A 13,720-nucleotide genomic window follows, 5' to 3' on the forward strand; every position below is an offset into this window, starting at 1 on the left:
TTAGTAGATGGGTAGTGTTGGATGAGAGCCCAAAAATGGCTCTTTATTGTCATTCTTTAGGATCACAACACAGTTTATGTATGTCTCACTTGGCCCTTTCCAATACAAATAAGGCCTGTGTATGTTCTCCCTATGTATTGCTAATGAAGAAATGAAAACTTAGAGATATCACATGACTATGGAAGACAGCTACTCAAGAGAACTAAGGTTCTGTGTCCTCAGAATGAAATGGAAGTGACAGATATGATGAATTTACTTTTTAAAAATTTTAAAAACTCTAGAATACATCTTATATTTTGCCTATAAAATAGACCTGTCTTTTAAAACTTACTGCCATCTTGATTTATTTTATGCAAAGTTGATTTTACACAACTCAAAGCCAAAATTTACCTCTTCTTTTTTTTTTTTTTTTTTTAAATAAAGGAGGGTGTCATTGTGTTACTCATGCTGGCCTCAACTTCCTGACCTGGGTTCAAGTGATTTTCCCATCTCAGCCTCCTGAGTAGCTGGGACTACAAGCATGTGCCATCTTGCCTGGCTCTATCTTATGTCTATACATTCATTTCAATGGATAAGAATCAAAGTAGAGATAGTGAAATAGCCTAAATGCAGCAGTCGAATAAACGAGTTGTTAAATTTTTATCAATGGTTACATCTTTTTTTCTTTTCTTCCTCTATGCATATAGCTTTGGAGTTTAACCCTTCTGCCAATCCAGAGGCAAGCACAATATTCCAGAGGAACTCTCAAACAGATGGTGAGACGACATTGTTTTTTCCGCCAAGAGAAAGAATAAAAGCTCTTGTTTGATCAGGTTATAGAAAGTATTTAGAAAAACTCATATTGGTTTAAATTTTTCACCTTTTCACATGTTCACTTGTCTTATTTTAATATGTGATATACTTTCCTTTAGTTATGATGTTAGTGAAAACGTGTAACCTTTTTGTTTATACATTTTGCCATCTTTTTATCAACACAATTAATTTGTCATGTGATGGAGGAGTCATGGATTTCTCTTTATAATTCTTGGATTTATCTTTATTTATAATTAATGGATTTATCTTTATTTATAATCCCTTTTCCCTTGCTCCAAAAAGTACATTTTAAAGATGAATGATAGAACTTAGGCTTCAGCTTGGTTTTCATTTAAACAAATTAAAAAACATAGTTGTTTATCATCAGGGATTGAATCTGTGATTTGGGCCTCCTCTTACACAGTCCTCTGACCACATTCATTTACCACATCCAAGTTCATGCTACTCAAAAGTTTTAGGTTATTAACTTTTTCATTTGATGTAATGTAAATTTAAACATGCCCTACTCCTGCTTATTTCCCTTAATGTTATGTTAAATCCTCATTTATTTGCCAACAAGCCATACACAGCCAAGTTTTCCAGTTGACTTAAACAGCAAGAATACAAGTGAGGGTTCTATAATAATATGCGAAGTAATGCAGCACAGTAAAACACGGGAGTTTGTAACCTTTGTTTTTATAGTTTGAGTAGACTTTGCCCATCTTGAGTCAGTTATTTCTGGTTAGAATTTGTCTTCATTTTTTACATTACTATAAAGAGATACCTAAGGCTGGGTAATTTATAACAAAAAGGTTTAATTGGCTCAAAGATTTTCAGGCTGTAGAAACATGGCTTTAACATCTGCTTCTGGTGAGGGCCTCAGCAAACTTACAATCATGATAAAAGGCAAAGGGGAAGCAGGTGTTTCCACACGGTGAAAGAGGGAGGAGAGAGGGGAAGGGGGAAGGTACCACACTCTCTTTTTTTTTTTTTTTTGAAATGGAGTCTCACTCTGTTGCCCAGGCTGGAGTGCAATGGCACGATCTTGGCTCACTACAACCTCCATCTCCCAGGTTCAAGCAATTCTCCTGCCTCAGCCTCCCGAGTAGTTGGGACTATAGGTGGGCACCATAACACCTGGCTAATTTCTGTATTTTTGGTAGAGACAGGGTTTCACCATGTTGGCCAGGCTGGTCTGAAACTCCTGACCTCAAGTGATCTACCCGCTTCAGCCTCCCAAAGTGCTGGGATTACAGGCTTCAGCCACCGTACCTGGCCAGTACCACAGTCTTTTAAATTACCATAATGAGAATTTGCTTATTACCATGGGGATGGGACCAAGCCATTCATAAGGAATCCACTGCCATTACCCAAACACCTCCCACTAGGCCCTATCTCCAACATTAAGGGTCACATGTTAACATGAGACTTGGAGGGGCAACATATCCAAAACATATCAGAATTGTATTTCCCAGTTCCTTCCAGAGCCATGGGCTTCTCACACCTAGAGAGCATGGAAGCAGTAAAAGAAAAGCTATTCCATGTCCCTCACTCTTCAGTGGTAGGAACTTTTGCCTACAAGGCCCTTCCAGCATCAAAGGCAGAGGCAGTGTAGGAAACAAAGCATGGCCCAAGTCCCTCTTGGGGCTTTTATTATTCTGGCCTCTTTTTAGGGAAAAAAAAAATGATTTTTTGTGCTGCAGACACCATGTCCAATTAGGTTTGTATACTCATTTTAACATCAAAATTTAGGCCAGGCTCTGTGGCTTACACCTGTAATCCCAGCTCTTTGGGAGGCTGAGGTGGGTGGATCACGAGGTTAGGAGATCAAGACCATCCTGGCTAACACAGTGTAACTCTGTCTCTACTAAAAATACAAAAAAAAAAAAAAAAAAAAAAAAAATAGCTAGGCATGGTGGCACATGCCTGTGGTCCCAGCTAGTCAGGAGGCTAAGGCTGAAGAATTAGTTGAACCTGGGAGGCAGAGGTTGCAGTGAGCTGAGATCCCGCCACTGCACTCGAGCCTAGGTGACAGAGTGAGACTCCATCTCAAAAAAAAAAAAAAAAAAAAAAATTTAAGATAGGTTACTTTCCAGTTGTGTAAAGACCGTTTTTTAATTTTGTTTTGTTTTTAGTGACATATTAGTAGATAACCACTAAGTGTGGTTCAAGATGCTTACAGGGATTCTGTTGCATCTAGAGATAGGTGTCTGGTCAGGAAGTAGTTCTTAGAGCTGTTAGCTCTTAGAGTCTGATAATTAAAGTAAGCTATGTGTAAATGCAGAATGAGAGAATACTAATGGATCATGGCTCATATATGCAACAGTTAAACTTTTTATTAGCTAAATTTTTCATCTGGCCTAATTTTTTTGCCCTTTTCTTTTGTACATGAGGATTCTTTCATTTGTATGTAATAGAAACAAAAAGTAAACTAAATGAAAAACTAAGTTTTTAGATTTGACTTATGAAATTAATCATGCCAGGTAATTTAAATTTTAAATTATTGAATATTATTTTTTAAATGGAATTTTGTCTCATTTTACATAGGAGTAATCAGTAAGATGTTAACAACTACTTTTATTTTATGGTATTTGTATCAGAAGTGACCAGTTTTTTTTTTTATTCTTAGTTGTAGAAATAAGAAGAAGCAACTGTACAAACCATGTAAGTAAACACTCAAATAGTTAAGAAATTGATAGTTTGACATAAAAGGATGTCTCTCTTGATTTCTTTAAATTACGATGTGGACCTGGCGGTGGTAGCATGGACCTCTTTTTGTGGATTTTCTAAATCTCTTCTATTTTCCTGAGTATTAAATTTACCCAGAAAAGTGTTTAGCTTAGCGTGTCCACCTTTTAAAGATTTCTGACATTTAAGTTAAATTTCAATAGTCTGGTTCAAAAGATCTGCCTTAAGGCTGGGCATGGTGGCTAACGTCTGTAATCACAGCACTTTAGGAGGCCGAGGCAGGCTGATCATCTGAGGGCAGGAGTTTGAGACAACCCTGACTAACATGGTGAAATTCTGTATCTACTAAAAATACAAAAGTAGCCGGGCGTGGTGGTGCATGCCTGTAATCTCAGCTACTCAGGAGGCTGAGGCAGGAGAATCACTTGAACCCAGGAGGCGGAGGTTGCAGTGAGCCAAGATCGCGCCATTGCACTCCAGCCTGGGCGACAGAGCGAAATTCTGTCTCAAAAAAAAAAAAAAAAAAAAAAAAGTGCCTTAAATATTTAATCTTATTTTTAATGAAAGAACAAAAATAGAATAGCTAAGTTAATTGCCAGCACTGTCTATTGACTTTCTATCACAGCAGGTAAAAGCATACCTTCCCCGCTACACCATGATCTTATGTTTCTCCCTGTGTTTCTTCCAATTGTAGCACACTTTTTAATTAAATCAGTAATATTTACATGATTATGACTCTGCAAATATTATTCACTGCTAAGTCATATGGTGTTTTCACTGTGCCTCTGCATTCCATGTCCTTCATCCTGTCTCTGAAACAGTTCTGAAATCTGAGCACTTCTGCAATTCTCCTGGATCTTCTTTTTTCCTAGCCTACGTTAGTTTATCTATCCAAATATCATTAAGTAGCCTCTGGGTGCTCTGTTTGCTTTCACATCCATTATTTTTTAGCATGAAGCTAATTTTCTGAGTATATTCATTTGCCTATTTTCTAACAGCTGTTTTTCCCCCAAGTATTGTAGCATTTATCACATGCCTTTCAAAGATATTTTCCATCTGCGAAAACACATCTGTTCCTTTTTATGTTTGTGTGGGGGGCAACTTGCTTTGGCCTTTTGTCATCCTAGTTCAATATAGCATGGGTTTCCCTAGATATGCTCGATGTCTGCTTTTCTGGGCTAACTCCTTAAAGTCTTTTGGGATCTCACGTAACTGCTGTCTTGTGTGGGATCGCCTGAGTCCTAGATTCTGTGTTTCCTTCTGTCCTGTTATCGTCTCTAGTTGTACTTGAACACATTTTCCTAGGTGGAGATGTTAAAATCCCTTCTCTTTGATAGAGAGTACACCTCTAGGTTGAATCTAAATTGTATGGTTCTGAAGACATTTTGCAGTTGTGCTCTTATTACAGTGTTGTTCTTGAATCTATTGCCAGTGTGGGATACGTTATTTACAACCAGGTTTTAGTTATCTGCGGAAGCTTTTTAGAATCTCTCTCTCTAAGGTTCTGAAATTTTATAACAGCTTGTTGGGGATCTTTTCATTTTATTGAGGCTACTAAACCTGCAGACTATCTCTTCTTGAGAATTTTTTTTTATTTTCTCTGTTACCTTTTTACTGATAGTCTTGTTATTCAGATGCTAGGCTGCTTAGACCAGTACACCTGCATTGATTTTTAATTTTTCCCCTTCTATTTTTTTCAGTTTGTCTTTTTATTCTAGTTCTGGGATATTCTGTGACTTTATCCTCTACTATTTCTATTGAATTTTATATTTTTTGAGTGTTTTAAGATTTTTTTTTAAAGTTTTGCTCCTGATTTTGACTGGTCCTATCAATTCCTTTTTTCTATTGTTTTGATCTCTTTTCTTGGAGGCTTCCCTCCAATGTGTGGTGGTCCCTGGCCTGCTTTATTTGGAAGCAGGATTTCTGTTAACTGATAGCACTCAGTGTGAGGCCTTAGAAGCCTGACTAGCTTTTCATTTGGGAGACCTCAGTGTATTATCTGGGGATCTTTATTGAAGACATTTCAGTTTCTTCTGAGAAAGATCTCCCAATTTTCTGCCTGGAAAGTAAAAGCAGGCCCGGAAAGGAAAAGCAGAGTTAGCGAAGAAAGTTGGAGTTCCATTTTTGGTGTACAGTTTTCTTTATATCTCAGGTTTAAGCCATGGTATCTCTGAGCCAGAAATTCTCAGGTTTGATATATCCAGAGAACACATATCTAAGTTTCTTGTCAGATAGAAGGACAGGTGGACTTGGGGCTCTAGTTAGAGATTTGCAACTGACCTTGCTGGCTTTTTTTTTTACATTTTACCCTACTTTCCGAAGTGCCATTTGCCTGTAAGTTCACAACCTGCCTTTAGTTCTGCAAGACAAACTGGCTTGCTTCTGTTCCAGTCACTTTCTGTAGTCACCAAAGTTGTGTTTCTGTGTTATTTACCACTCCTTTATCTACTTTTTATGTCTCAGCATTTATTAAAAATTATCTCTGTCAACCTTCTGTGCTGGTCATGGGTGTAACCTTTATTTTATGACTAATGAGGCTTCCGGAGGGAGACGAAATAAATTTGTGGTCAATCTATTATATTTAATCCAAATTTAGGACCTATGTTTAAATCAAAGTCTAATTTGAGTATAATGTTATCAAGCCAGAAAATTTTTTAAATTAATGTATCTATAATGAGCATATTACACTTTTCTCCTAAGGCCTTGTTTAATATTTTCATTCAAAGTTTATCCACTGCCATATGCTTCCCATTACTTCACAACATCGATGGACTATTTGAAAAGATTCATTGATATAACATGTACTAAGAACAGTTCCTGACTCATAATCATTATTAAGGCAATATTTACCAATATGTGACATTAAAATAGATACTACTATTAGATAATAATTCATGCTTTACATTCAATATTTTAACACAGTTAGGCACACCAGCTGCTGCAGCTGGGACAGGCAGCTCCAGGTGCCAGCATGAGTGCTAGCTCACTATAAGGCTTTGGCTGGACCAGACACACCACAAGCAGCTTCCATGGCTGTTACAAGGGAACACAGTTGTACCTGGAAGCTTGCAGACTCCAGGAACCACAGGGTCCCATAGCGGGAGTCACAGCTCTGGCCTGGGGAGCTCCCAGGTCTGGGTTCCCATAGAGCCACAGCTCTTTTTTTCTTCTCTCTTCTTGTCATCCACAACATGGTGAGCAAGGGGCATGCTTCACCCTTGTTTGTGTTACAGCATTTTTAGTCCTGTCATTTGGCAGGTCCCAAGTTCTTGTGCTACCTCCAGGAAGAATGAGGTATATAGACAAGTGGAGGGTGAGCAAAGAGGAGCTATATTGAGTGACAGAATAACTCAGAGGATGTCCTGGAGTGGGCACCTCCATTCTGCAGCTGGGCATCCCAATATCTGCATCTCTCGGAAGAGATGAGGCCCTGGAGTGGGTAGCTGCTCTCTGTAGCTGGTTGTCCCAGTGTCTGCTCAGTTCTGGCTGAGCCTGGGGCTTTTATGGGTCTCAGAAAGGAAGAAATGCACACTGATCGGTCGATGAGAGGCCATGGATGGCCCCAGAAAAGGCATCACAAGTTTACACTATGGTTCACGGGACTGGCAGCCCAGACCCCAGCCTTCACACCCATCCCGGCCTGAAGGAAAGGCCTCACCAAGGACCCACCCCCTTCTGTGCAGGAGCCTGTCTGCCTCCTGCTGCCATTCATGGCACCCAGGCTATTTGTGCCAAAGGATGCCTGCAGGCCAGTGCCAAGCTGCCCTCAGCATCTCCTCAGCTTCCCTCCCATGCTTGTCAGTGCCCAAAGCCTGGGCAGGGGCCAGAGGCAGTATGGTACTGGTGTATCAGCACTGCCTCAAGCATGTGCACACCCACCAGGCTGCAACAGCACCTGAGCCTACCCACAACCTTGCTCCAAGATCAGAGCAGATGTCAAGAGTGGGGAGGAGCCAGGCAATGGGAGCAGAAGATACCTCCAAGTCTGCAAGGGCCTGGGTTTTTTTCCTGTGCCCCCAAGAGTGTAGAGATGCCTGACTCTGCAGCCGTGGGTTGGGCATCTGTAGTTGCATCTTGAAGGACAGGTGTCCTGCGTGCTCCATGGAATGGGAGGCCCAGGTCTGCAGCCACTACTTGGGCTGCTGCAACTGTTCCCAGGAAGCTCTAACTCCACCAACTCAGAAGGGGCATGTTTCCCACTTGTATCCAGCTCCTTACCATGTTTCACCGCTGTAGCTGATGTGACGGCAGTGGCTGCTCCAGATGGGGTGCCACTGCCATCTTTATAGCAGTAGATAATTATACTACAGTGTATTTTTACCAGGTAAAGTAAGGTTTTTATGGTTCACTGAGGACAATCAATGCCTTCATAAACTAGAACCTGAAGACTGATCTTCTGAGAACATCAAAGAAAGACTGTCATTGGCATGCACACTACAGCAAAACTTCAGGACCTTGAACCTCGGGTTCATAATCTCACAACTGAGAAGGCTCCCTTTACACTCTTGGAACTGTACACCCATTAGAAGCCTTAAAGAAAAGCTAACCAGGGGGGTTTCTCCCCAGAAGATGGCATCCTTGATGTGAACAGGTTTTCCCAAGATCATGGATCAAGAATTCTCTACTATCATGAGCCTCTTATCTTTGATTATTTGTCCCTTGCTTATGCTTCTATGAATAATAGAAGTGAAAGGGTTCTCTTGTGTGCATTTATGGGGTATACTTTTATTTGTGAAGGATTTTGCAGCCAGCCTTATACATGGATAACCTTATACCTTAATAGACAAAAATGAAGGCCCAATGTAGATGAGAAACTTTAATGGTACGTACATTGCCTCATAATCAGTCAGAAACAGAACATTGATTTACTCCTCTTAACCCACATCATGGGTTAAGGAGAACATCGCTGGGAGGCTTTCACTCTTCTAAAAGGGCATCATTTGTTAGGTCCTTTTTCCATAGTTTGGAATAAAAGCGGCAAAGATTAAAAATGTATTCCTCATGATAGGCTCTAAAGCAGATTCTACTGTAAAGGCTATGGTTACACAATAAAGTTTAAATTCTCTTGTGAAAGTTATGCTAAATAATAGAATTGATCTGGATAAGTTACTAGCTAAACAGAAGTATCTGTACAGCTGCTGGCACTTATGGCCTATGGGGAAAACATCACATATTATAGATTTAGTTGTAGGGGATTAATGAAGAGACTCCTTAGTTAAGTGAGTAGACTCTTCATGTAGCTCATCCTTTGATCTATTTAATTTTAGGTGGTTTGGTTTGTGGGGACCCCGGGTAAGGAGCACACTCCAAACTCTTGGTATTATCCTACTGATAGTCATAATAATAGTCTTTCTGGTGTGCTATATTCTCTTTAAAAGTGTTAAATGTTTGCATGCAGACATCTCTAGAATGTCAAATGGTCTCTCTTTAACTGGAATGACAAGAGCTGAAAGAAATGTGCAGCCATGAGGACACCGTAACTTATGAATGACATGCTGAGACCAGAAATCCACAATGATGGTAACTGAGAGTGGTGCTAAGGCCCTAAGTTTGGTCACACTCTCACCTAAGTGAGAACATGACCTAAAAAAAAGGGGATTCTTTTAAATGAAATTATGGGAGGCCATTGTTTTGGACTGAGCTCATGCACTAGGCCCCAACAGACCAAACCAGACAAAACTGGGGTTGCTTGTGCTAAATGTAACATAATCAAACTACGTTTGATCATGGAAAACATAGCAAACAGATTCTAGAACAGACCAGGTTTTGTTTTTCTTCTGTAAACAGAATGTTCCAACATATGGACATACCCTCTACTCGGTCCTTGTTCCCATCTTTGCCAAACTCACTGTTCTGCTCTTTCCCAGTAAGTTTCAAGAGCCATGGTAATAGTAACATCAATAACTAAAGTTTTGGTCAATATCTCAAGATTGAGAAAATGACCCAAAGAGGGAAATTGTTAAATCAAGTTTAGCCTAAAGCTGCCTCCTTACATATTAAAGTTCAACCTAAAGGTTTTTCTATACATCATGAACTATAACAAGTGAAGTTGTAAGCCAACTGTAGCCCACATCTGTACCAATCACTGAGTTTTGGCCAAATGTAGCTAACAGTTCCAACCATGTTCAAATAAGGCAAAGACCCAGCTGCAACCAATCCAGTTGTTTCTGTACCTCACTTTCCTTTTGCTGTCCATAAATCTTCTTCCACCACGTGGCTGCGCTACAGTCTCTCTAAATGTGCTGTAATTCTGGGTGCTGCCTGATTCTCCCATCATTCATTGCTCATACTACTTTACATTTAATTTGGTTGAAATTTTTCTCTTAACGACAATCATAGAATCAGTGTAACAATCTGTCTTGAAAAGTAGTAAAGTGTGTTAGTTCTATAGGAGAAAACAAGACATCTGTAATGATAAGCCAGAATGGTCACTGCAAACAGCAAGATGTATATTTAACTCAGCCTATTCTTTGTGTAAAATATATATATATATAAAATTTAAAGTAGTTTGAGCAATGAACGATGGGAGAATCAGGCAGCGCCCAGAATTACAGCAGATTTAGAGAGACTGTAGCGCAGCCACGTGGTGGAAGAAGATTTATGGACAGCAAAAGGAAAGTGAGGGACAGAAACAACTGGATTGGTTGCAGCTGGGCCTTTGCCTTATTTGAACATTGTTGGAACTGTTAGCTACATTTATATATATATAATCTATTTATATATTATTAAATATATTTACATTTTTATATATTATATATTATTAAATATATTTATTTTTATATATATTATATATTATTAAATATATTTATATTTAGATATATTATATATTATATATTTACATATATATTTATATCTTTTTATATATAATTTTAAATTTATAAATATTTATATATTATATATAATATATTTATAACTTTTAAATTTATAAATATTTATTTATATATAATATATAATATATTTATAAAATTTAAATTTATAAATATTAAATTTATTTATATTTATTTATATATAATATATATTTATTTATATATTATATATATTTTTATATATGGAAAACACATTTTAACTAGCTTCTGCACTCTCTCTTTTATCACTTTTTTACTTAGATTTAGAACAATGTGAATAGTTCATGAGCTCAAATGTTCTCCCAAGTTCAGTTAATAACACCAGCTTGAGGTTGCTGTACACACTTAATGAAATGTGCTAATATTTAATAAGACTAATATTAATAATTACCTCATAGACCCTCCACTCTTTCTCTTTTTCATAATAAGCAAATCTCCTCTTTTTATAAGGCTCACATTGGAGGGTTTATGCCATATTTATTTTAATACACCGACTTTGTGAAGATATCCTGAGTTCTAGAATTTTTTACATCAACATTTTTCAGATTGATTTGTCATGAATGTTATTCCCTGTCCATCTTTTTTTCATCTGTAACTGTTTATTAGGACTTGTTATGTACCAGACATTTTGCTAGCAACTTTATAAGCAGTATCCCATGTAATCCTCAAAATACTCTATGAGGAATTTTTGTTATTTATTCTCCTTTACAGGCAAGGGAATCTAAATCTCAGGGAAGTTCATTACCTGTTCCAGTGTTACAGAGGAGAAAGGTGATGGAACTGGGATGTTAGTTCCATCCAGACAATCCTACATCAGCTCTCACTTTTAATCTCTTCCCAACTTTGTCTCTCTCTATTTCTTTTCAGCTGTTAATGATTTCATATGTATGATTGATTTTGCCTGACTGAGCCAAACTATATTAGCATGTTATTAGATTAGAATAACTTAATCTCTTTACTTGGAGAAAAAAAAACAAATCAATTAAACAACTGCACTGATGAGACAGAGGAACTGTTTTAGGCATAATGTAGTCTAGAAGTTTTTTAAGTGTGATCAACAGACCAACAGCATCCACATCATACACAAATGTATTAGAAATGCAAATTCTTGGGTACCATTCCAGCATGAATGAATCAGAAACTAAGGAAACAGCAATCTGTCTTTTAACACATCTTTTAAGTGAATTTTAAATTCTAAAATATATTAACCACTGCCATAATAAAGGGGTCAGCAAATTAATGAACATGAGTCAAGCTTAGGCACCTCCTATTTGTTTGCTTTTTAAAATTTCAATATGATATACATACATCATTTAAAAATTTTTAAGTGTATAATTCTATGGTAGTAATTACATGCAAAATGTATAAACATCAGAACTATCTATTTCTAAAATTAGCTCATCACTCCAAACAAAAACTATACTCATAAAACAGTAACACCTTTTAACTCTCCCCTCACATCCTAGTAATCACTAACATATTTTCTATCTCTATGAATTTTCCCATTCTAGATATTTCATATGTTTGGAATCATACAATATTTGTCCTTTTGAGTCTGGCTTATTTCACTTAGAAAATGTTTTTAAGGTTCATTATGCTGTAGTGTGTATCAAAACATCATTCTTTTTTATGGCTGAATAATAATCCTTTGTATTTATGTACAACATTTTTGTTCAACTATTCATTGCTTAAAGATTCATCTGTTAGGGTTTTTCTACCTTTTGACTATTGTAAAAAATGCTGCAAAAAAAAACACTGGTGTACAAGTATCTGTTTGAGTCACGCTTGAATTATTTTGGGTATATACCTAGAAGTGGAATTATTCTATGTTTAGCTTTTTGATTAACCTCCAAATTGATTTCCACAGTAAGCGCACAATTTGATATTCCCACCACCAATGTAAGTGTCTTTAACTTTATCCACATCTTGGCTAACCCTTTTTCCTCCCCCTATTCTCTCTCTCTATTTATGTATTTATCTATTTATTTATTTTTATTACTGTCATCATAATAGTTGTGAAGAAGGCCAGGTGTGCTGGCTCATACCTGTAATACCAGTACTTTGGAAGGCTGAGGCGGGCTGATCACCTGAGGTCAGAAGTTCGAGACCAGCCTGGCCAACACAATGAAACCCTGTCTCTACTAAAAATCTGAAAAACAACAACAACAACAACAACAACAACAACAACAACAACAACAAAATTAGCCGGGCGTTGTGGCATAAGACTGTAGTCCCAGCTGCTCGGGGGGCTGAGGCAGGACAATTGCTTGTTGAAACAGGTGTCCTTTCCTCACTTTGTTTTTGTTTACTTTGTTGAAGATCAGTTGGCTGTAAGTATTTGGATTTATTTCTGGGTTCTCTATTCTGTTCCATTGGTTTATGCTCCTATTTTTATACCAGAGCTTTTGCACTGCAAAAGGAACAGTCAGCAGAGTAAATAGACAACCCGAAGAGCGGGAAAAAATATTCACACTCTGTACATCTGAGAAAGGACTAATATCCAGAATCTACAATGAACTCAAACAAATCAACAAGAAAAAACAAACAATCCCATCAAAAAGTGGACTAAGGACATGAATAGACAATTCTCAAAAGAAGATACACAAATGGCCAACAAACATATGAAAAAATGCTCAACATCACTAATGATCAAGGATGGGTACACTAGAATCTCACAAATCACCACTAAAGAACTTACTCATGTAACCAAACACCACCTGTTCCCCACAAAACTATGGAAATTAAAAAAATAGGTTCTTTGTCTTCTGTTATTGAGTTTTAAAGATTCTTTATGTATTTTGGATATTAAATCCTTATGAGATATATGATTTGCAAATATTTTTTCCATTCTGTAAGCTATCTCTCACTTTCTTCATAATAATGTCCTTTGATGAACCGATGTTTTCAACTTTGATAAAGTTCAACTTATCTAGTTTTTTGTTGCTGTGGTATTTTTGGTGTCATATTTAAAAATCCATTGCCAAACCCCAGTTCATATTTATCCCTAAGAGTATCATGGTTTTGGCTCTCATATTTGAGTCATCGATTCATTTTGAATAAATTTTTTATATAGTATGAGTAAATTTTTTACACATGGTGTGAGTTAATTTTTGTATATGGGATGAAGCCTAACCTTAATTTGCCTTTGGAAATTCAGTTGTCCCAACATCATTTGTTGAAGATTTTTCTTTGCCCATTGAATAGACTTGGCAGGCTTGTTGAAAATAAATATTTCATATTTATATTATGGAAATATAAATATTTCCATAAATATATGGTTTATGTCTGGATTCAATTCTATTCCATGTATCTATATACCTATCCTATGCCAATTCCATGCTGTTTTAATTACTGTAGGTTTTTGATAAGTTTTGAAATGGTAGAGTTTGAGTCCT

At 37.2% G+C, this 13,720-nt stretch overlaps 2 protein-coding genes across 2 annotated transcripts in view; both read left to right on the top strand.

Annotated features, from left to right (window-relative positions):
• Nucleotides 1-13,720, top strand: part of LOC100969124 (anthrax toxin receptor-like) — a 748,177-nt gene that overhangs the window by 110,119 nt on the left and 624,338 nt on the right.
• LOC129393065 (arf-GAP with GTPase, ANK repeat and PH domain-containing protein 14-like) overlaps nucleotides 1-13,720 on the top strand; it is a 57,114-nt gene that overhangs the window by 2,274 nt on the left and 41,120 nt on the right. Inside the window, exons 3-4 of the mRNA XM_063607675.1 lie at nucleotides 687-755; nucleotides 3,422-3,456. Of these exons, the coding sequence (XP_063463745.1) occupies nucleotides 687-755; nucleotides 3,422-3,456 (104 nt within the window). The remainder of the gene's footprint in view (nucleotides 1-686; nucleotides 756-3,421; nucleotides 3,457-13,720) is intronic.

The sequence above is a fragment of the Pan paniscus genome, chromosome 8, assembly GCF_029289425.2.
Source record: "Pan paniscus chromosome 8, NHGRI_mPanPan1-v2.0_pri, whole genome shotgun sequence".
Taxonomy (NCBI): domain Eukaryota; kingdom Metazoa; phylum Chordata; class Mammalia; order Primates; family Hominidae; genus Pan; species Pan paniscus.